Source organism: Phyllobates terribilis, unplaced genomic scaffold (genome assembly GCF_046119375.1).
Source record: "Phyllobates terribilis strain yellow unplaced genomic scaffold, ASM4611937v1 Scaffold_1__5_contigs__length_1240528914, whole genome shotgun sequence".
Taxonomy (NCBI): domain Eukaryota; kingdom Metazoa; phylum Chordata; class Amphibia; order Anura; family Dendrobatidae; genus Phyllobates; species Phyllobates terribilis.
The window spans coordinates 426,095,841-426,119,913 of record NW_027362761.1 but is presented as its reverse complement, the minus strand read 5'-3'; the positions used below and the strand labels follow the sequence as shown (position 1 = coordinate 426,119,913).

At 42.9% G+C, this 24,073-nt stretch overlaps 1 protein-coding gene across 2 annotated transcripts in view; it reads right to left on the bottom strand.

Annotated features, from left to right (window-relative positions):
- The window catches only part of TMEM232 (transmembrane protein 232), a 499,207-nt gene that overhangs the window by 325,368 nt on the left and 149,766 nt on the right, over positions 1-24,073 (bottom strand). For both annotated transcript variants that reach the window (XM_073677464.1, XM_073677474.1), the window contains exons 9-10: positions 12,411-12,534; positions 6,866-7,076 (exon numbers count right to left, since the gene is read on the bottom strand). In XM_073677464.1, the coding sequence (XP_073533565.1) occupies positions 6,866-7,076; positions 12,411-12,534 (335 nt within the window). The remainder of the gene's footprint in view (positions 1-6,865; positions 7,077-12,410; positions 12,535-24,073) is intronic.

Below are 24,073 nucleotides of genomic sequence, written 5' to 3'. Positions count from 1 at the left end.
GAATTTGTATCACGGCAAGAAAAAAGCAGCTAAGTAAAGAAAAATGAGTGGCCATCATTACTTTAAGAAATGAAGGTCAGTCAGTCCAAAAAAGTTTGAAAGTGTCCCCAAGTGCAGTTGCAAAAACACCAAGCGCTACAAAGAAAGGGGCTCACATGAGGACCGCCCCAGGAAAGGAAGACCAAGAGTCACCTTTGCTTCTGAGGATAAGTTTATCCGAGTCACCAGCCTCAGAAATCGCAGGTTAACAGCAGCTCAGATTAGAGACCAGGTCAATGCCACACAGAGTTCCAGCAGCAGATGTGGCGCCCCTGAGGGTTCGACCGCCACAGGGATGCTGCACTTCTCTAATGGAGTGTAGTGTTCCTACTCTGAGGTAAGAACAGTGTGATAGTCGTGACCCAACATTTGCATCCAACACCACATTTCTCCACCAGAGGGAGCTAGTATGCACTAGGTGCTGCTCCCCTGGTTACAGGGAAACTGGGGAACCAAGAGTTAGGGGAACCAGTTAGTGGGTGAGGGTGGAGGACTTACAAGTTAGTTACACTTTAAATTTCATATTTAATAAAAAACTATCTTTGGTCTTGGTCCTTTGTCTAGCCTTTGCTAGCCTGTCGGCTGTTCTCTGTGCTGTCAAATACTGTGTGTAATGTGACCTCCCTCCCGGAGCGCAGATCCTATGTGGGCCTGCACCGGCAAGGGACACAGCCCTTGTTCCCTGGCCTTGGGGCGAGCGGTAGGTTGCAGACAAAGAATGTCTCAACCCGGCCAAGGACCAGGATCAAGAAGGCCCGGAGCTTAAGAGTGTGGATCCACAAGCAAATGGATCCCAGGCAGGATGCAGACGGAGCGGTGTACGCCACCTGTCCTCGCCATGATGATATATTCAGAGGGACTCCGGCTGCAAGAGGGGTACCGGCCCCCGACACCCGACCTTGCTACTCTATGTCCTGGACGGGAAAGTCCGGTAGGCCCAGAGGATCCCACCGGGTATCGGACGGAGCGGAGCTGCCACCCGTGCCCTTGTTCTGAGAGGAGCTCAGAGGGAGACCCGGCCTATTTGGCACACACACGGACAGGAAAGGATTCGGTCTGTAGATCAGGAACACTCTGGTGTAGGGTCCCGACTGAATGCTGGACTTACTCGGAGGTTGTCGGACCCCCGTCCCTGGTGACCGCAGGACTCCGCAGGAAGCAGGGAGTCGCCTTCCTTCTTCCATCTTTAAAGTGAGTAAAGCCTTGGAAGTTCACCCCTATGGCCTCCGGACTGTTATTTCCGCGCCACACTGCAAGACGCGGCATCTGTTCTCCTCAACTACTACCCCCTCCATCCTGTCCCTCTGCCCTGAGGCCTTGCTCCGCCTGTGGGCAGTAATAATAACTATGGCCACCGTACCACCATGCCTCAGCGGACTGCAGCGGCGCTGGTGGCCTTCACTAGGTGCCACAGGTGACGTAGTCGTTAAATCAGCCACTCAACCCGGATGAGCCCACACCATCTCTTTTAATGTGATGGCCCTGAGCACGGGTCGGGTCCGGGCCACGGCTGCACCCCATCTCTCCATCACAGGAACCAACTCCGAGTCCCCCATCACCCAGGGTAAACTAAAAGGGCTTTTTTGAGCATGAGGCATCACACAGACACATCTCTACAACAACTGTTAAGAGGAGACTTTGTGCAGCAGGCCTTCATGGTAAAATAGCTGCTAGGAAACCACTGCTAAGGACAGGCAACAAGCAGAAGAGACTTGTTTGGGCTAAAGAACACAAGGAATGGACATTAGACCAGTGGAAATCTGTGCTTTGGTCTGATGAGTCCAAATTTTAGATCTTTGGTTCCAACCACCGTGTCTTTGTGCGACGCAGAAAAGGTGAACGGATGGACTCTACATGCCTGGTTCCCACCGTGAAGCATGGAGGAGGAGGTGTGATGGTGTGGGGGTGCTTTGCTGGTGACACTGTTGGGATTTATTCAAAATTGAAGGCATACTGAACCAGCATGGCTATCACAGCATCTTGCAGCGGAATGCTATTCCATCCGATTTGCGTTTACTTGGACCATCATTTATTTTTCAACAGGACAATGACCCCAAACACACCTCCAGGCTGTGTAAGGGCTATTTGACCAAGAAAGAGAGTGATGGAGTGCTACGCCAGATGACCTGGCCTCCACAGTCACCAGACCTGAACCCAATCGAGATGGTTTGGGGTGAGCTGGACCGCAGAGTGAAGACAAAAGGGCCAACAAGTGCTAAGCATCTCTGGGAACTCCTTCAAGATTGTTGGAAGACCATTTCCAGTGACTACCTCTTGAAGCTCATCAAGAGAATGCCAAGAGTGTGCAAAGCAGTCATCAAAGCAAAAGGTGGCTACTTTGAAGAACCTAGAATATAAAACATATTTTCAGTTGTTTCACACTTTTTTGTTAAGTATATAATTCCACATGTGTTAATTCATAGGTTTGATGCCTTCAGTGTGAATGTACAATTTTCATAGTCATGAAAATACAGAAAAATCTTTAAATGAGAAGGTGTGTCCAAACTTTAGGTCTGTACTGTACTTGCCTTCTGATGGCCCCTGTCTGCTCCTGGCGGCGCTGCTGGCTCTTCAGCTGCTCGCGGTGGTGTAAAAGGACCTCCCATGACGTAATTTAGTCATGTGACAGGTCACGCGACCTTTTTAGAGCACCGTGAGCCGCTAAAGACACCAGACGCACAGTAGTGGAGATCGGGGGCCATGGATTTACATAGTGTGACCAAGTTGTCAAGCACTTTTCCAAGTGATGCTAAAATCGCTTGGAAAAGCGCTTGACAACCCGCATGCGAAATCGCATGTTAAAAACACTTCACAAACGCTTGTCCCTGGCAGTAAAAACGCATGTACAATCCGCATGCGTTTTTTCTGCCAGGGAGATGCAGAAATCTCAGGAAAAATCCGCATTGTGGGCACTTAGCCTAACAGGCAAAGTCAAATAATGACCACCCTTATCACCCATCTTTCCCAAACAAGGTTTTAATCGTGAGTTATGCCTGGTTTCCTTCCACTTCTCCAGTTCAGATGAGGCCTGACTTAGCACAGAGAGGTGAGTACCAAGTGATAGCAACCATCCATATAAAAGGTAACACTTGATGTGGTTGGATGGCTTTTGCACTGTTTAATCAAAAAATGTTAACCAATGACCTTATGTTTTTAACATTTGTAGCAATAATGGAATTCATGTATTAATTTATTGTAAGTGTACTAACACATATTTAGCCGTTTGATATCGCAAGTTTATTTCCTATTTTCCCATTTTTATCCTCTTGAGGTTCTGCTGGTGTAAACTTCTAGTATAATATATTCTAGATTTTTGTTTTTATTCTCCTGCCATTTTAACATTTCAACAATAACATTCCCTATATAACACAACAAAAGAGTTAAATTGTATATATTAGTAGTGTGAAATGATGTATAGAATTTAATATATTCTATTCATCTCCTAATAGAACAATAAATTTCATTGTAATATTGTAAGAAAAATGTAGGATTTATTGTTCCAATATCCTTCTTATTTGTTCTATTTAATTGCTTTAACTCTATGATCATTATTTGTTCATGCAAATAGTTCCGGTTCTATTAAAGTTTTGTATCTTGTTGTAAAATGGAAATAGCTTAAAGCGTCACTATAAACTATTCCAAAATGTCTGGGAGGCTTATAGAAAAAGGGAAAACCTCATGGTCTACCGGAACAGATAGCAAATCTTCCAGGGACACGCTCAAGTCTCCCAAAAACTCCCAGTAGGTTTCTCGTGGTTTCCAAATGAATATTCAAGGGGCAGGAAACATGGAATGGATGCCATGGTATGAACAGAGGCATGGTTACAAAAGTAAAATCCTCTTGCTACTCAAAGACCTAGACAAGCACCACCAACAATTAACATAGGCTTAATGGCGATGTCTCCACAATTTAAAGGGAATCTGTCACCAGGTTTTTGCCACTTAATCTGAGAGCAGCATAATGGAGAGACAGAGAACCTGATTCCAGCAATGTACCACTTACTGATCTGCTTGGTGCAGTTTTGATGATCACTAGAGGACTAGTAACCCTGCTGCCATATACTCCTCCATGTTCATGAGCTCTGTATAACCCCACCCCCATCACTGATGCAGCTTTCTGTGTACACTGTACATTGGCAGAAAGCTGCCAATTAGTGGTGTGCACTACTCCGTAGCCTTCCTGTTTTCTGTTTTCCAAGATTCAGAGCTCAGCATTCAGAGAACTGGTAGATCTGCAGCAGATAAAAGAGTTTTTAATATAAAATGCAGCAACCAGTACAGCAAAAACGTTGTGACAGATTCCCTTTAACTTTGTGCCTCCACATTTCAGTTCAAAGACGGATTTTTTTTTTTACTACTGAAAATGAGTTTGGCAAAAAGATGACGCTTGCGTCAGCCTAGTTGGATGACTGTTGAGATCTTTATGCCTTCTCTACAGCTTTGCACTAAACAGCTACATGTTGAGTTTTTGCTGTGTTTTTTATGCAAATTAAAACTGCTTTTTACAGTACCAGCAAAAGCTATGAGATTTCAGACATCTCATGCACACGCTTGATTTTTTTTTTCCTGACTGAATTGGAAAACCGCTGTGTTTTTGAAAACTGTAACATGTCAATTCTTTCAGCAATTTTGTAGGGTTTTTTTCACCCATAGAAAACAATAAGTGCAAAATTGCAGCAAAAATGGCATCATCATTTTTTGCTGCATTTTTTGGTGAAAAGAAAGCAGTTACAGGAAGATGTGGAACTCATTTGTTTTTGTGATTTTTTTCCAAGTATAAACAATAATGTCTCACGTGAGCAATCTCTTTCTAAAGCAATCTTTTTGTTCCTCCTGACTCCAAACACAGTATTATTAAATTAGTGATATGAGTTAAAGTAAACAATGCCTGACCTGCTCAATACCCTACTAATGTGCTAAGTAAACAATGCCCTACCAATTCTACTTCCCCCATGGTTTATATGTTTGCAATTGGGTATTTGTTCATGAACTCTTGTAATTTTAATTAACAGCTGCACTTCATATATGAATCCAGCTTTTTTCTTCAGAATAGTCACTATTTTTTCAGGCAAAAAAAAACCTTTTCTCTAAAATAATTTGATAAAATTTCTCTTTTTTCCAAAAATGTTTTATGGTTTCACATACATCTTGCATTGGTGGCATAACACCTTGCATTGTTTATGCTTGCATTGTGGAAGCAAAGCTGAATTTTGGGATCCTGAAAAACGCAGCAAGAAAAGCAACAAAAAAATGCAGTAAAACCTGTGTTTTGGCTGGAGCTTTTTTACTGCCAAGAAAACAGGTTTTCGGTGCAGGAAAAAAACGCAGCAAAAACAATGTGTGAACATAGCTTAAACCTAGTACCCAGATTATGTTAGATTATTCAGATCTTGAGATCAAGACAGAATAGCCACTAAATTGAGAGTAGATAAATGGAAACAATGCTTAGGCCTGGAAAAAATGTTAAAATTTTATGAAAACCAAATAAGAAACTATGGTGCCCGATTCATCAAAAATTTCACCTTAATTCTGCCGTAAACGGTTTTGAAAGTTACATAATTCTTGCACAACATGGAAATGCACAAAACTTTTGCAACTCTTGGCATTTTCATGCTAGTTTCTCCCAGCTTCACCCAAAATAGGAAGAAATTAGGTGGGATGGGACCCCACAGTTCATCTAATTAATGACGCGCTATAACGTTCCTTATGCCAGAAGTCTTACTCTACTCAGTGAGTGAGCAAGGAGCAAGATTCGTAATGAGGGGCACGCCACTTGTCAGACGCCAATGATTCATTAAGAGATGTGCAGCACTTAATAAATCAGGAGTGTCTGGCTCCACCATGCCCTCTCTTCAAGACTAGTGTTAAAACTGCCATTCTTTATAAATCGGGGATATTGACGAGAAACCATGGTTTAATGAGGAAGGCAGTCTTAAATCTTAAGTTCAATTACAAACGTGATTTATATAACAAATATATCATGCTGTGAAATATAATTTTAGCCATTTTCCTATTTGATGCCCTCCTTTTATATTACTTCTTGTCTCACAGTCCATGGATTGTGGCCTCCTAATACACTCTACTGTTGTGATGACATACAGCACCTGCCTGTATCCTAGCCATGCCTGCCAGCACCTGCTGCGCCATACTGTATACCAGCTGAACCCAGCTGCACCTGCCTTGTCTCCCTGTATATGAGCCATGCCTGCCAGTACCTGCTGTTCTTGTATACCTGCCATGCCTTACTGTACCAGACACCCATTCCTGCCCCTTTGGGGGTCAGCTGCCATGTGTCAGAGGTCAGTCCTGGAGTAGCACCTGGAGTCCATCTGGAGCCAAGTCTAACCACACAATCAGGGGCTCTAGTGAAGAGTTAAGTGTTCACCTAGTCACGCCCCTTCAGGCTCTCCTTGGTCCATGGCACAGTGGTTCCACTACCACATACGTTACAGTAGAAAAAACGTTTGTGAAGACTTTGAGCTTGATTCATCAAAGCTTTTACTCCTGTATTCCGGGGTAAAAAGCTTTGAAAAGTTGTATAATTTTGGTTCAACTCTAGGCTGCGCTAACATTATACAACTTTTGGTGTTCTCAAGCCCATCTTCAACAAAGCAGCAGGAGCTGGGTTTGGATGGCGGTATGATGAGTGGTGGCATTCACTACCCCACCAATCTTACTCCAAGAGGGACTGGAGTAGGATTTGTGGCGTGGTGCATACAGAAGTGAACGTCTGACAATGCTCCAGCACATCACCACTCTTGATATATCGGCCCTTTGTTCGAAAAGGTCCTTACTAATTGGATCTAGATTACTTAAATTTACTTACTGGAATCTGGTTTATTTGGAGGATTAAAATGCAATAAACCATTTAAACAGGCTTCTGTGATTTCCACATTCCATGTGTTTTCACTCTGAAATCCAATAAATGCATGTTTTTGTATCTCAGATGTGGTTCCGTGCAAGCAAATATCCGCTAGCACTACAGTATAAACATAAACAATTTCCAGAGGCCATGAAGATGTACTTAGTGTTGAGGGCTGGAAAGAGAGAGCAAATAACGACACATCTGTGAGACATTACAATACTGGTTTCACTTAAAAAAATATATGAATTTTATATAAAAAAAAAAGCATTTCTTAGGAGTTGCAAATAGCTACAGTAAGGATTATGTCATCAATACAGTGTCATGTAAAAGTTTGGGCACCCCTGGTCAAAATTACTGTTATTGTGAACAGTTAAGCAAGTTGAAGATTAAATGACCTCTAAAAGGCCTAAAGTTTTCAATGATGTAAATTTGACCACGGGTGCTCAAAGTTTTACATGCGACTGTACATTATACAAGACTAAGCCATGTGGAAATCTTTTGTACCATGCAACAATATTTTAAGAAGAAAGAGTTTAGGTCACATATTTCACCAACAGAAATGTTACTTAACCAGTTCATGATCGGGCCATTTACCCCTCCCTCTTCCTAAACATAATTTTTATTCATTCACATAATTTTTACCTCTTTTTCTCGTCACATGGGGTTTCATTTTTATGAAGTTTTTATATTCCCTTTTTTTTTTGCTGATAAAAGGGGAACATGTGAAGAAAAATAGGAAATATGTTTCACATTTTTGTTTCAGCTTTTCTTTTACAACCACAAAGTACTGCTAAAACATTTTAAATTGTGTTCCCCTTTCTGTAAAAATTATTTTTATATATTAAACATATTTTTAACGAGCGCGGGGCTTTAAACAGCGATATACACTAGCACTGTCTCTTTTTTTGTTTTTTTCATTACATTTATCCTTTTTTCTATTTTATTTTTATTTACTTTTTTATTTATTTTATATATTAGACCCTTCATAAGGTTTTAGAAGACCTTTATAGTATGTGTGTGTGTGTGTGTGTGGGGGGGGGGGTTAGTGGTGGGCTGGGCATTTTAACATATCTATAACTTTTTTTTAGACGATTTCCCTTGTAAACAGGGCTGGTGTATTAGCCCCTGCTACAATGGAATATCAGCCTTGAAGCTGCAGAGCTGTCTAGGTTTTCTATGACTTACCAGCCCATGTTAACCTCCCTACAACAAGTGATTACATGTTCTCTGGGTCCAAGGAGAAAGCAGCATCAGTGCTTGCTAAACAAGCGCTAGTTCTTTGCTGTGTATGGAGATCAAGAAAGTAAATAAACATGGTAATAAACCATCTTTATTTTCTCTGTGGAAAGTCTGGCTGTGTGTGCCAACAGCCTCCCTCCCACAGCTTTATGATCCTGAAAGCTAATTAGACTGCATTGACATTTTAGAATGTCAGTGCAAAGATAGGAGTGGATTTTCCACACATTTAAAGTCTATGGGCAGTCCAGAGGCAGTTTTGGCTATTGTTATAATTTTTATTTCAGAAATCAGTAATATACATGAAAATAAGCAACTTTGCATTATATCATATCTGAGAAATTTGCTCATTTCTCTTCCTGGACTGATCCTTCATTGACAATTCATGAGTAAAATCTGCAACAGTGCTGGGGAGTGCTGCAAGAAACAAACTCAGGGAGACATCCTGACATGAAGAGAAGCAGAGCGGTGACCGCAGTAAGTACCACGGTGCTGATAGGGTGTGCGATTTACCAGCGTGACTATGGCTATGTTCACACTGAGGGTTTTTTTAGGAGCTTTTGGACAGGATCCTCTTCAAAATCCTCTTAAAAAACGCCTGGAAAACTCTTCCAATTCAATTCTTTGACTTTGCTATTCACATGAGGAGTTTTTTTATGTTTTTTTTTCTGAAGAAATTTTGAAGAAAACTTGGTAAGAAAAAAGAAAGTGCATGTCATGTAGTTTAAGTAGATCCTAATGGAAACCTCTCCAAAGTAGGCATTGTCCAGTGAAAAAGGTTGCAAATATTTCAGGCAAAACTCTTCCAAAACTGTTCAACACCTCTTCAAAGCCATTTTGGAAATGAAAAACTCCCCAAAACAAGACAGTTTCATGAAATAGTTTCTGTGTGAAGATATCCTAAATGTACTTGTAACCATAGAACACACTGATATCATTTGGAGCAGAGCAAATACTATTTGCATTGAACTCTTTTCCACCTACTCATCATTTACATTTTTTTGTGACATTTCTTTTTTGTCTTGTGATATTGGTTGCCATTTATGCACTAAATTCTTCAAAATGTGTCACGTGGTTCATGAATTTTGCATAAATTGAAAAATGATCTATTTTTGTATATAACAGTTTTTTGCATCTCTTTAGTTGTGTGTGTAAAAAGTTGTGTGTTTTGCAAAACATCACTCAAGGTTGGGACTGGAGTTTCATTTGAGCAAAAATGTTGTGGCTTTTTAAAAAATTGCACTTGATGGATCAGTCTAAAACACCAGGGAAAGCTACACTGATGTAAAAATCAGAAAATTAACTAAACAACAAAAGACAACTTGAAAACATGCTCAAATCCATTGTTGGATTGTAGAACACAGGGCCCACCAAAGAACATTATTCTTGCAGCCCACCATCCATTTACTATACAAATAAGGAAGCTTAAACTGTGCAAAAAAAGGAGGACAGCGCTGTATACATTAAGATAAAGCATGTGAGACTAAATATCAGAGATTTCTTTCATTTTTTTGTATATCACTATATGGACTACATTGGAATACATTGGATTTGATGGACTACGTTGGACCATTATGGGATCTAAATGGTTAATAAAATGATCGAAGGGGAATGGTGTAGGTAAGTGGTTTTGTTTGTTTTTTAATAAAGTATTTTTTAAACACTTTATTATGGCATTAGTAATGGAAGCATCTGACAGACAGCTTTAAATTATTTTCTATGCAGCTTAGTGTCAGCCAGCGTTGTTGTGTTCCTTCAAACATTGACACCACCCCTCAATATTAACACACGGCCTAATGCACCAGGAAAATTGTGAAGGAGTTGGTTGCCCCCCAAAACAGACTATCCAATGTGATAGTTTGTGCCGGGCATGGCTGCAAGCTATTTTTTTAGATTAGGAAGTAACCAGTATTTAAGGATCTTCCCATTCCAAGAGTATCAGTTTGCTGGTGTTGGCTTTGCGTTGACTGGTTATGAAGATGTGCAGACCCACATAAAAAAATTAGTAAATAAATAAATTAGGTTGTTCCACATATTATCCTGTGTTAGCTTGAAAATGTAACCAAAGACTCAAGAAGGCAAAAATGACCTGCTTCTATTCAAAAGAAACAGAAATAAATGACCTAGTATAGTGGATACTCTTATTCTACATAATTAAAACAGGTAAAAATGACAATGGCAAACTGACACTATGGGATGGGAAGGATCATGGATATTGATCCCTTCAAACCCTAAAAACACCAGCCAGCAGTCACCAAAGAGGTGACCTGTCACATTGAATGGTTCAATTCTGAGGGTTTCCAGGCTCTTCTCAATACCCCTGTGTTTCTGTAGTTAAAGAGGTTATCCAAGATTTTTATTTTTACTATGAGCCTAAAAATTAACAGGCAGGTATTTGTTAACTACCTGCCTGTTCTATCTGAAAATGGTCACTGAGAAGTCAACAGAGCAGCTCTTCCTCTTCCACTCTGCTCTGTTGATGGGATGTGACTTCTAGTGTCATGCTGAAAGACAACCAACTTACTGCAGTTAGGTTAGGCGATCAGCATGATGTCAGCAGTCAGGCCCAATGCCAGAGCAGAGTGGAAGAGAAAGAGCTGCTCCGTCGACATGACATCTGGCAGAGATCGGCACTGGGCACAACAGGCAGGTAGTTTTTTCAACTACCTGCCTGTTAGCTCTTAGGAACATTGTAAAAATAATAAAAAGTAGGGGGAACAGCTCTTGGGTGACAAAACACGACAGTGGCTGATACCAAGTCCCAGTAATAGCAGTGGAAAATTGTCAGATACAATGCTAATACTGTAATAAAGTGTTAAAAATAAAAATACTTTATTAAAAAAAGATTTCTGGAAGCACTCCCCTTTCACCATTTTATTAAAGACATGGATGCCATGCTGATCCAATGAAGACCATCAAATCCAGTGTAGACTTATTACAGGTCGGGGGGAAGGTGATAATGTTATATCGGTACGGGCAAGGTCACACTGTACACAGGCTCCGGAGCAATATAACATATTACAGGTCGAGGGAAGGTGATAATTGTTGTTATTTTGTGCATATGGTCAATTTTCTGTGTGGGCAACTTTCCTGTGGGCGTTCATGGCTGTGGGCTTTTTTCTCGTCACCACAATAAATATAAACACAGAAAACCTTACTTTACAGCGGAGTTGCTGTGTGGAGGTAAAAAGGTATTTCCCTCTCTCTGGCCTGTGAGGCAGTGACCGGGATCGTATACGAGGGACGTTATATATCCCCCAGAATGTGTACAGAGACATATTAAACCTGTTGGAGTGCATTACAGTGACAGACAGAGCTGCGGCTGCAATGCAGGAATGAAGGTGAGCATTGAGCTGGTCAGGCTATCTGGCTAAGGCAGATTAAGTAAAACCCGGCAGGGCCTTCATTTCTTGGAGGAAGCTACAGGAAGGCAGTGGGGCGGCCTCCTCCCTCCAACCCGGGTTTTCTAGTGGCTCTTGCCACAGGTCCTTTAAAAACCCTGCATTAAGGACTAGTGCTGTTCAGAGTTGGGACCTGCTAGGAGCATAGCAGGAAAGCTCGGCGGGCCTGTGAGTAGCTGAACCCACGCCTGGGAAGGCTCTGCACCCGTCAGGCTCTGAGCGGCCCCGGCAACCGTTGTTATGGACTTGTGTTAACCCGGCTGCGAACCTGATGACTTTTCTGTTTACCCATGAGTCCGCTGAATAAAAGCTGCTTATGTTGGACTTGCTTGGGTCACTGCCTCAGTTACTGCACGGTGTGAACACCGCCGCCTTACAGGCCTTACAGCAAAAAAGACAGAGGTTTGTGTGTGAGGGGGAAGGAAGGAAGGAAGGTGTTAAGGTGGCAAAGGGAGTTTTATTAAGGAAGTGCTGCAGAACTCAATATAGATGCCAGTACACAACCTTAGATGATGCTTCAGACTTAAGCCAAAGTGTCTCTACTCCAAACATACAGGAGCAAGGGGAGGGCCCACTGGAGGATTCTCCGATGCTGTGCTGGGCCAGTCTGACAATGCTCAAATTCTTTGATGAATTTGTGGCAAATCAAAAAGTCAATGATTAAGTTATTAACGCTGAAAAATTGAAAAAATACAATGATAAATCAGACCCTTTCTCTCTTGCCTCACAAACACTGCTGGACCTTAGCGACTACTGAGCAATTAGCCGCACAGAGGCTTTTCTCATCCCTGCTTTCATAAAGGCATATCTCAAGCCAGAACAATAGATACCTACTGACTTTTATCCTGACTGCAGCTATTTATATTTACCTGTCCTTGAAATTGTGAAATAGTAGATATAAAGTCAGAACCAATTTCTACAAATGCTCTTAAACAGAAAATATTTTTTTTTGCAGCGTCTCCCAAGATGAATAAGGCAAGAAGTAAATCCAACCTGTGCGAAAGCAATAAGACAATTGTGAAAATAAAATCAAAAGATTAAAGTAGTAAATAAAAAAGTATTATCTCATTCAGAATAGAAAATGTCACCTCATGTTCTGATGATTTTAAATTGGAGAAGCTTTAGAGACATCCTAAATCTATACCACAGTAAGTTTAAGAACAGGAAATATGTCTGAAAGATGAGACATCTCACTTGTTCAATTAGTTTAATTAATCACAATTTTCATTTTTCAATATAAAGTTTTTTCAATTATTCAGAATTCATTCCTGCTACAAAACACAGATGGCACATTAAGCGCTAAACCCCTTTGTGTTTATTTCCTAAAAGATTGTCAAACTTAATTTTCCTTTACTTACAAACTTGATGAATTATGAAGCTTACAGTACAAAAATAAGGAAACTAAGGATAGATCATTTAGGCTTAGCGCACATGACATCTTTTAAACTTAGGTGAACCAGTCGAGTCTTTAAAGGGGTTGTCCACTATTCGGACATCTTCTGAATCCTTTTAGTGAAATAATAACACCTATACTTATATCTCCGGTGCTAATGCCATTCCAACGGTGTCGGCACTGGCTCTCCCGGGGATCACTTGACATTCTTAGGTCACGCAATCCATGCAGCCAATCAGTGCTGGCCTCACTCTCCTTTTCTATGGATGTAATTAACATCCCGAGGAATTGAGAGCTGTTGCTGCCCTCTCACTTCCTCCAGATGTCTTGATTTGTCAGAAGGAGGGGAAAGTGAAGTGACTGCTGATTGGCTGCAGGAATTGCGTGACATAATGTCACGCAATCCCTGAGAAAGACAATGCTGACACCGCTGGAATGGCACTGGCACCAGAGGTCAGTATAGGTGTGTATTATTTTTCCAGGGGAAAACATGGAGATTCAGAAGAGGTTGTCCGAATAGTGGACAACCGCTTTAAGCAGAATATGCTTCAAGAAACTCTGGAGTTTTTTTTTCCCGAAGCGTCCTTTGTGACCTTTTTTCGGTCGTTTTCTGAGTGTTTTGGCCTTCTGCTCTTTTTGGAGGGTTTTCCCATGTTTTTTTTTTTTAAGTTATTATTATTATTTATTTATATAGCGTCATTGATTCCATGGTGCTGTACATAAGAAGGGGTAACATACCAAATACAGATATCACTTACAGTAAACAAACTGACAATGATAGAACGGTACGGAGGGAGGAGGACCCGGCCCTTGCGGGCTTACATTCTACAGGAATGGGGAAGGAGACAGTAGGTTGAGGGTTGCAGTAGCTCTGGTGTTGTTGAGGTGGCAGCAAGCAAGGTCATGGCAGGCTGTAGGCTTGTTTGAAGAGATGGGTTTTCAGGTTTCGTCTGAAGGATCCAAGTGTGGTGAATAATCGGACGTGTTGAGGCACAGAATTCCAAAGAATGGGGGATATTCGGGAGAAATCTTGGAGGCGACTGGGTGAGGAACGAATAAATGTGGAGGAGAGAAGGAGGTCTTGGGAGGACCGGAGATTATGTAAGGGAATGTATCGGGAGATTAGTTCAGAGCAGTATGGAGGAGAAAGGTTATGGATGGCTTTGTAGGTCAGTGTTAGTAATTTGAACTGGATACGCTGGGCAATTGGGAGCCAGTAAAGGGATTTGCAAAGGGGGGTAGCAGAGGAGTAGCAAGGCGAGAGATGAACTAGTCGCGAAGCAGAGTTAAGGATGAACTGGAGGGGTGCGAGAAAGTTAGCAGGTAGGCCACAGAGGAGGATGTTGCAGTAGTCGAGGCGGTTGATGATGAGGGCATGCACAAGCAGTTTAGTAGATTGAGGGTTGAGGAAAAGACAGATTCCTTTTTTACTCTCATTTTCTGGTCATTTTTTTCACTACATTGAATAATCGAGAGACTATTAGCAATTTTTTTAAGCAAAAAGTATGGTAAAACGCTCCAGAAGACGTCTTTTGAGATTTCTCAGTGATTTGTATTGTAAAATACAGAGGTTCTTCCAAGAGGGTAACGCCGGAAGAATGGTCATGTCACTTCTTTCAAACATTTGGCGTTTTTAAAAACGTGAAGAGGTTAAAAGATGTTAAAAATCCTGAACATATGTACAGCAAGTTGTTTTTACATAAAATTGCTTATGTTCATTCTTTTCAACATTTTCTAATAGGTTTTTCAGGCGGAATCCTCCTGAAAAAGACGTGTGTTAGAAATCAACTGTCTACAAATTTCCAATGTAAGGTATACAGATTTCAATTCTGTAATGATATTAGATCTTAAGCAAGCGACCACATAAAAAATGCAGAGCCATATCCTGCCATACGATGCTCAAACTGCATCATTAAGGTGGAGACTATTATTTTTTTCTTAATGTTTCCACGCTTTTTCAAGCTGTCTCACCCATTGATGAAGCTTTAAAATAGAAGTCACCAAATTTCACAACAATCTGCATGCATGGGTCTACTAAACTTAATGAGGTTGGTGTTCTTACTTTGAAAATTACTGTCAGAATGGCTTTATAATCCTGATATCAAACGAAAATTTCACAACCTTACCTAAAGAGTGAGAGAAATCATGAGTCCAAGTGTATTTAACAAACTTCATCTGCCCACCCTGCCAGCTGCAGCTTGTACTGAGCAGTGTGAGATCTCAGCAGTAGGAAGGACCCTGAGGAGCTGATAATCAGAGTAGGTCAGCAGAGCTTGAGTGTAAACTTTGAAGAAGGAGTATACCAATCATTCTGACATGAATTTTTAAAATAAGCATACCAGCTTCATCAACTCCAAGTAATTCATTTAATAATGTATGTTGTCATTGTTTGTATTATGAAACCTGGTGACAGATTCTCTTAATTTTAGCAGAAAAAATGATTCTCTATTGGCACTTGTATGAAAGCCACAGACTTGTATACACAGGAAAACTATACACAAATTCAACTTTTCTGTTATTTTTCAGGCTTTTATTTTACTGCACTACATGGAGTTACATAGAATCAGATTATAATAACACTGGGGATCCATAATACATTCATGTGCATGAGATCTTAAGCTAAGTTGTGCTTTTCACATTTCATCTTGTTTGTGTCTCTTAGGATGTTGGGGGGATATACATTTGCCAAAGTACAAATCAGCTACTAATGCAGGAAAGGCTTTGGTACCATAAAATCTTAAGTTCTGGACCATCTTTTCTTCTATTTCCTGTGTTATTAAAGACTTGAAATAATTGGGGGCCCATAAGCCTCAGGTTACACCACTGGGTGTGTCCCTGTACACTGACACTGGCAGCACTGATTGGGCAGCTATGAGTATTGTTTGTGGCATTTTAGCACCTAGTGCATCAGTGCAATGAATAAATATTCAATGCTTTTTTTTTTTTTTTTTACCTGAGATGTAGATATGCCTAATTGTGCATAAGATTACACCTCTTTTTCTTTAAAAAGAGACAACCACTCTCTGAAAATTGATCAGTTCTTTTTAGTAACATCGCATTCATACATATACGTGGGTTTTACATATTTTTGTGTTAATTTGTTGCAAATTCAGAATGTCAAACTGCATACATTATTCTATAGGTCTGATGAGGCTGGTGTACTTACACTAAAGATGTTTCTACTACATTGATATTGATCACGTATCTTGGAGATAGGTTCTCAAAATCAGATAGGTGAGGGGCCAAAACCCAGCACCCCCACTGATCTGCTGCTAGCAGCTCTAGCACCAGCCAGATGTAAACAGTGTGGCCGTGCTGAACACCACACCTCCGTCACGCTGTTTAGTGGCCGCTGTCAAAGAATTGCAGATCAGCTGCTATTCAAATGAATGCAAATAATCATAATCTGCAGTACCCAAGAGTGACCACTAAACAGTATGATGGAGCTGTGCTATTCCACTCTGTACATTGTTTACATCCGGCCACTGCTGCTGCTGAACTCTCACACGGCATAGGACAAGCTGCAGCTGTCAGTCAAGACTAGATAGGCGAAGTTTGAAGACATTTGGACTCGTGAGCTCTTTGACACTTCAACAAGCCATTTTCACATGGATATTCAAGGTCTTCTTCAGGTCTTTGAGATCTTTTTAATAATGAATGCAGTTTGCCTTGTGAAATCTGATAACTTTAACAAGGCTTTTCTGACGTCTATGGAGCAAAGTGTAAAAATATCATAAAACCCTAATTAAAACATAGTCAATTAAATTCTTACAATTGCTGTTGCACATTGCAGACCTATCTTTGTACAAGTACAGAATGTGCTCGCATTAAATTTTCCACTTAATTTACAATTATCGTTAACTGGGGATAATTAATCGATTCACACAATGGACAATTTAGACAAATTAATAACAGGTAAATGAAATTACATAAGGAAGGTGAGTCACTGTGTGCTGGACATAGATTGGCTTTGTTGGCATATCTTAATGTATTATGTAGCGTTGTCATAAATGCATATCATGTAGCTCTGTTTTCTAATAAATGAGAGTTCTTGAGAAGGAATGGTCAGATTTCTACATGTGCCATTTAAAAAGTTAATATTATGGTTAAAGAATAACAAATAGAAATGGAAACAAAAGAAGCTGAAGAAATATAGCTGTTATGGTAGGCTTAATCACGTTTGATATACATAATCAAGGCAGCCGGCTGGAAAAGATTTGTTCATAGCAGAAAATCAGGTTAAATGATTATACAATTTTAGTCACGGTGCAAAGCTTACTGTCTTATACTTACTTGTCAAGATAGCAACCTACGTACAGGTCTTAAGAAAAGTATCATTTCAAGAGTTTTGAGACACAAAAATTTTGAGATTATTCACAGTGCAATAAGTAAAATCAATGTCAGAATTTATGAAATGTATTACAGTTGTTCTCAAAAATTTACATACCCCGGCAGAATTTTTCCTTTCTTGGCCTTATTTCAGAGAATATGAATGATAACAAGAAACTTTTTCTCCACTCATGGTTATTGGTTGGGTGAAACCATTTATTGTCAAACTACTGTGTTTTCTCTTTTTAAATCTTAATGACAACCAAAAACATCCAAATGATCCTGATCAAAAGTTCGCATACCCTGGTGATTTTGGCCTGATAACATGCACAGAATTTGACACAAATGGGTTTGAATGGCTCCTAAAGGTAACATCCTCATCTGTGACCTGTTTGCTTGTAATAAGTGTGTGTGCGTAAAAGCTGAGTGAGTTTCTGGGATCCAGACAGACTCTTGCATCTTTCATCCAGTCTCTGACGTTTCTGGATTGTGAGTCATGGGGAAAGCAAAAGAATTGTCAACGAATCTACAGGAAAAGGTAGTTGAACTGTATAACACAGGAATGGGATACAAAAAAATATCCAAGGAATTGATAATGCCAGTCAGCAGCGTTCAAACTGTGATAAACAAATGGAAAATCAGGGGCTCTGTAAAAACCAAACCACGGTCAGGAAGACCAACAAAAATTTCGGCCACAACTGCCAGGAAAATTGTTCGGGATGCAAATAAAAACGCACAAATAACATCAGCTGAAATTCAGGACTCTCTAAAAACTAGCGGTGTGGCAATTTCAAGATGTACAATAAGGAAGCACTTGAAGAAAAATGGGCTGCATGGTCAAGCCACCAGAAGAAAGGGATTACTGCGCAAATGCCACAAAGTATCTCGCCTACAATACCCTAAACAGCACAGAGTCAAGCCTCAAAACTTCTGGAACAAGGTTATTTGGAGTGATGAGACCAAAATGTAACTTTTTGGCCACAACCATAAATGATACATTTGGAGAGAGGTCAACAAAGCCTATGATGAAAGGAACACCATTCCTACAGTAAAGCACAGAGGTGGATCGCTGATGTTTTGGGGATGTGTGAGCTACAAAGGCACAAGAAACCTGGTAACAGTTGAAGGAAAGATGAATGCAACACTTTATCAGCAAATACTGGAGGCAAATTTGCACTCATCAGCCTGGAAGCTGCGTATGGGACGTAATTGGATGTTCCAACATGACAACGATCCAAAACACAAGGCTAAGTCGACCTGTCATTGGCTACAGCAGAACAAAGTGAAGGTTCTGGAGTGGTCATCTCAGTCTCCTGACCTCAGTATCATTGAGCCACTCTGGGGAGATCTCAAGCGCGTAGTTCATGCTAGACAGCCCAGGAATTTACAGGAACAGGAGGCTTTTTGCCAAGAAGAATGGGCAGCTTTACCATCTGAGAAAATAAAGAACCTCATCCACAACTACCACAAAAGACTTCAAGCAGTCATTGATGTTAGAGGGGGCAATACACAGTATTAAGAACTGGGGTATGTGAACTTTTAATCAGGGTCATTTGGATGTTTTTGGTAGTCATTAAGATTTAAAAAGAGAAAATACAGTAGTTTGACAATAAATGGCTTCACTCAACCAATAACCATGAGGGGAGAAAAAGTTTCTTGTTATCATTCATATTCTCTGAAAAAAGGCCAAGAAAGGAAAAATTCTGCCGGGGTATGTAAACTTTTGAGCACAACTGTATATTCCTTTATTCAAACTTTTCATTCATCAAAGAATTATCCATTTGCAATAATTGCAGCTTTGCAGATATTAGTTTGCTGGAACTCATCTCTCCATGTTACATGTCTTCCTGTGGTTCCAGCAAGTGGAAATTATCTTTTTACTATTGTAGATGACACGGCATTTAACTCATGGGGCCCGATTCATTAAGACCGGCATGCTGGAGTCAGATGCTCTTGATTCATTAAGTGACTGCGCCTCACCAGAAAACTTATTCCAATCTCTGCTGGTGTAGGATTTTTGGCTCGTCATGAATTTGACAGCCAACGTGCCCCTGTCCTGCCTCGAGTTGCTCCAAAACTGTGCAACCTTTCAAAGTTTTTTATGCCAGAATACCAATGTGAAAGCTTTGATAAATCGAGTTAATGTTTTTTAAAGGAATTTGGCTCGATAACCCCTCTCTGAGCCTGAACCAAGAGCTGCTTTGTACATGAAACTCCTGCTCTGGTAGACCTGCAGAGGCCACTATAGTGGACTAATTTGCCAGACAGGGCTTACCCTAGCAACATCAGCTAGTATATGGACTATATGGACAAAAGTTTTGGCACACCTACACATTAGGCCAAAGGAATTTTTAAGACATACCTTTCTAAATCCATAGGCCTTAATGCGGCGTTAACCCTCCCTCTGCCTCTTCAGCTACAAAAGCTTCCACTCTTCTTGGAAGGCTCTCTAAAAGATTTAGCAGTGAATCTGTGGCATATCAGAAGTTATATACTGGTGTAGGACGAAAGGCCCTGGCTCACAATCTCCATTCTAGTTCATCTAGTTTGATGAGGTTCAAGTCAGGGCTCTGTGATAGGCAGTAAAGTTCTACCACACTAAACTACCCAAACTATGCCTTTTTGGTGTTACAGATCCGGGTGGTAGAACCTCTGTGCTGCGGTGTAAGGAGGGACCAGAGGGGCGTAACTAGGTATCAACTCGGACTGACCAAGGTCGTACGGCGGCTCAATCGACTCCGTGACCAGGGAAGGACCAAGCAGAGGGACCAGGTGCTACTCTGGGCCAGACCTTGTATGAGAGAAGGTGACTCCCATGGGTCAGAAGGCAGGGACAGACCGGTACAGCAGATGAGCACGGTAGGCAGGCTGACGGGTGATCCGGGTAGACGGACTGGCAGACACCACGGGTAACTGGCAGGAGCCTCCGGGTAGACGGACTGGCAGACACGGCAGGTAACAAGCAGGAGCCTCCAGGTAGGCTGGCTGGTAGGCACGGCAGGTAACAGGCAGGTGCTTCCAGGTAAGCAGGCGGGCAGAGCCCATAGACAGACTGGCGGACTGGACTGTAGACAGACTATCGGGCTGGAGAGTAGACAAGCTGGCAGACAGGACTGGTAGTCAGGCTGGCGGACTGGTAGTCAGGCTGGCGGACTGGACTGGTAGTCAGGCTGACAGACTGGACTGGTAGTCAGGCTGGCGGACTGGACTGGTAGTCAGGCTGGCGGACTGGACTGGTAGTCAGGCTGGCGGACTGGACTGGTAGTCAGGCTGGCGGACTGGACTGGTAGTCAGACTAGCAGCGGGACCTGAGGGCTGAAGCAGAGTTTAGGACACAAAGCTACAACCTTGCGCGGGCACCTCCATTTTGGAGGAGGTGCCTTTTATATGGGAGGTCCTCCGGCCATTGGCCGGGGACTCCTTAGGACGGCGCGCGCGGCCCCTTTAAGAGGGAGGGAGCGCACGCGTGCCCTAAGCACAGTGCCCAGGAAGCTGTGCGCGGGCAGCAGCAGCAGGAGTACCGGGGGACGCCGAGCGGGGAGCGCGGCAGTAAGAGGGACGGCGTCTCTGCCTGTCAGGGGGCAGAGATGCCGATACTACAGTACCTCCCCCTTTTACGCCCCCTCTTTTTTAGGCCTGAAAGAAATTTTTTAAGGAGAAGCGGGGCGCGGATGTTCTCCCTGGGTTTCCAAGTCCTCTCCTCTGGGCCAAACCCCTTCCAATCCACCAGAAAAAGGGTTTTCCTCTTACCCTCTTGGTGGCCAGAATGTTCTCTACCTCATAGACGTCCTCAGCGGAGACCGGAGCAGGGGAGGTACCTGGATTGTCGGAAAAAGAATTAAGCACAACTGGTTTGAGGAGAGATATGTGGAAGGAGTTGGGATTCCGTAAGGTAGGCAGGAGATTTAACTTGTAGGCTACTGGGTTAATTTGCTTGAGGACCTCAAATGGACCGATGAACAGTGGACCCAACTTATAGGAGGGTATTTTGAGATGAACATGTTTGGAGGAGAGCCAAACCTTGTCTCCCGGACGGAACTGAGGCGGATCCAGATGTCTCTTATCAGCATGTTTCTTCATCCGCTCGGAGGATTGAAGAAGTGCAGACCTAGTGTCCTCCCAAATGGTGGAAAATTCGCTGACCAGAGACTCCGCGGCAGGGTTGTCCACTGAAGCGGAAACGGGAAACGGAACCCGGGGATGTTGACCGTAGACAACAAAGAACGGGGACTTGGAAGAAAATTCGCTCTCATGGTTGTTATAGAGAACTCGGCCCATGGTAGGAGCTCCACCCAATCAGTATGGTGAGCGTTGACGAAGTGCCGGAGGAAGCTGGTAAGGATCTGGTTGATATGTTCCACTTGGCCATTGGACTGCGGATGGTAAGCAGAGGAGAAATCCAGGGTGATGTCTAGCAGCTTACATGTAGCTCTCCAGAAGTGCGAAGTGAACTAGACCCCTCGATCAGACACAATGTGGAGGGGTAGGCCGTGGAGACGAAAGATGTGATGGATGAAGTCTTTAGCCAGCACAGATGCAGACGGGAGACCAGGCAGAGGGATGAAGTGAGCCATTTTAGAAAAGCAGTCAGTGACCACCCAAATGACCGTACAACCGGCAGAAACAGGTAGATCAGTAATAAAGTCCATAGCAATGTGTTGCCATGGGGCAGCAGGTACGGGAAGAGGCAGGAGACGGCGGGCTGGAAGATGTCTGGGAACCTTGTTGCGGGCACAGGACGAACAAGCCGTGACGAAGTCTACCACATCCTTGCACAGGGGAGGCCACCAGTAATGCTGGGTAATGAGCAGGAAGGTCTTCTTCTGGCCAGCATGGCCAGCTAGTTTGGATGAATTACTCCAGTGAAGAACCTTCTTACGATCCGGAACCGCTACAAACGTCTTACCGGGTGGGAAACGAGACAGGTCTAAGGGGGCCACATTCATCACTTTGGAGGGATCGATGATATGCATAAGCTCCTCCTCTTGAGGAAGGATCGGGACAAGGCATCGGCTTTAACGTTCTTGTCCGCCGGGCGGTAATGTAGGGTAAAGTTGAAGCGGGAGAAGAACAAAGACCACCGGGCCTGATGCGGATTGAGTCTTTGGGCATTCTGTAGATATGCCAGATTTTTGTGGTCAGTATAGATGACCACCAGGTGCAGAGCCCCTCGAGCAGGTAACGCTACTCCTCCAGCGCCAATTTGATGGCTAGCAGTCCTCGGTCTCCTATGGAGTAGTTGCGCTCACACGAGGAGAAGAGCTTGGAGAAGAAGCTGCAGGTTACCATTCTCACGGATGGAGATTTCTGGGTGAGCACCATTCCGGCTCCGGAAGAGAAAGCATCAACCTCCAGAAAGAACTGTTTGTTGCTATCCGGACAGTGCAGCACTGGGGCAGAAGAGAAGGCTTGTTTTAAGGAGAGGAACTCCTCCTCCGCTTTGGACGGCCATTCCTTAGGATTAGCTCCCTTTAGGGTGAGCGCAGAGATGGGAGCAGTCCGGGAAGAAAAATGTGGGATGAAGAGATGGTAATAGTTGGCGAAGCCCAGGAATCACTGAATCGCCTTCAAACCCTCCGTACGGGGCCACTTTAGGACAGCAGAGACCTTCTCGGGGTCCATCCGTAGATCAGCCTTAGAGATAATATAGCCCAGGAACGGAAGAGAGGTCTGTTCAAAAAGGCATTTCTCAAATTTTGCATATAGGTGATTCAGCCTGAGCCTAAGCAGGACCTGACGAACATCCCTCCGGTGTGTGGGAAGATCCGAAGAGAAGACCAAGATGTCGTCCAGGTACACCCCCACGCAAGAATTTAAGAGGTCACGGAAGATGTCGTTAACTAATTCTTGGAATATGGCGGGAGCATTACAGAGACATAAGGGCATCACACGGAATTCATAGTGACCGTCCCGGGTATTGAATGCCGTCTTCCACTCGTCTCATTGGCGGATCCGGACCAAGTTATACGCCCCACGAAGATCGAGCTTGGTGAAGATCTTCGTGCCTTAAAGGTGGTCGAACAGCTCAGAGATGAGCGGCATGGGGTATTTGTTTTTGATAGTAATTTGATTGAGTCCTCTATAATCGATACATGGACGTAGTGAACCATCTTTCTTTTTTACGAAGAAGAATCCGGCTCCAGCCGGGGAGGTAGATCTCCGGATGAATCCCCTAGCCATATTTTCTTCGATGTACTCCGACATGGACCAGGTTTCGGCCAACGACAACGGGTAAATACGCCCACGGGGTGGAGTGGCACCGGGTACCAGGTCGATAGGGCAATCATATGGCCTATGAGGTGGCAGTGTCTCTGCCTGCTTCTTGTCGAAGACATCTGCATAGGACCAGTAAGGTGCCGGTAGACCAGGTAAATTAGCCAGAGTAAATGGAGGTCGAACCGGGCGAACCGGAACCAGGGAGATCACATGGCAATCCTGCCCGCAATGGAGCACCTCATCGGATTGCCAATTCAGAAAGGGTTCATGTCTCTGTAGCCAGGGTAGCCCTAGCAAAAGGGAGTGAGAGAGTCCGGAAAGCACATGGAAGGAGATCTTCTCTGAGTGCAGCATTCCCACCTGCAGGGCTACAGGCTCTGTGACGAGCAAGATGGTCACCGGAAGGAGTCTTCCATCCATGGAAGCGACTGCCAATAGTTCAGCCAGAGGTTAGGTAGGAATCTGGTACTTCTCTACAAGGGACTGGGAAATGAGATTCCCAGCGGCTCCAGAATTCAGATGTGCGGTTTTGAAGAAGCGGTTCTCTCCACAGGAGATAGAGATGGATAAAGTCAAGGACGGAGAGGATTTACT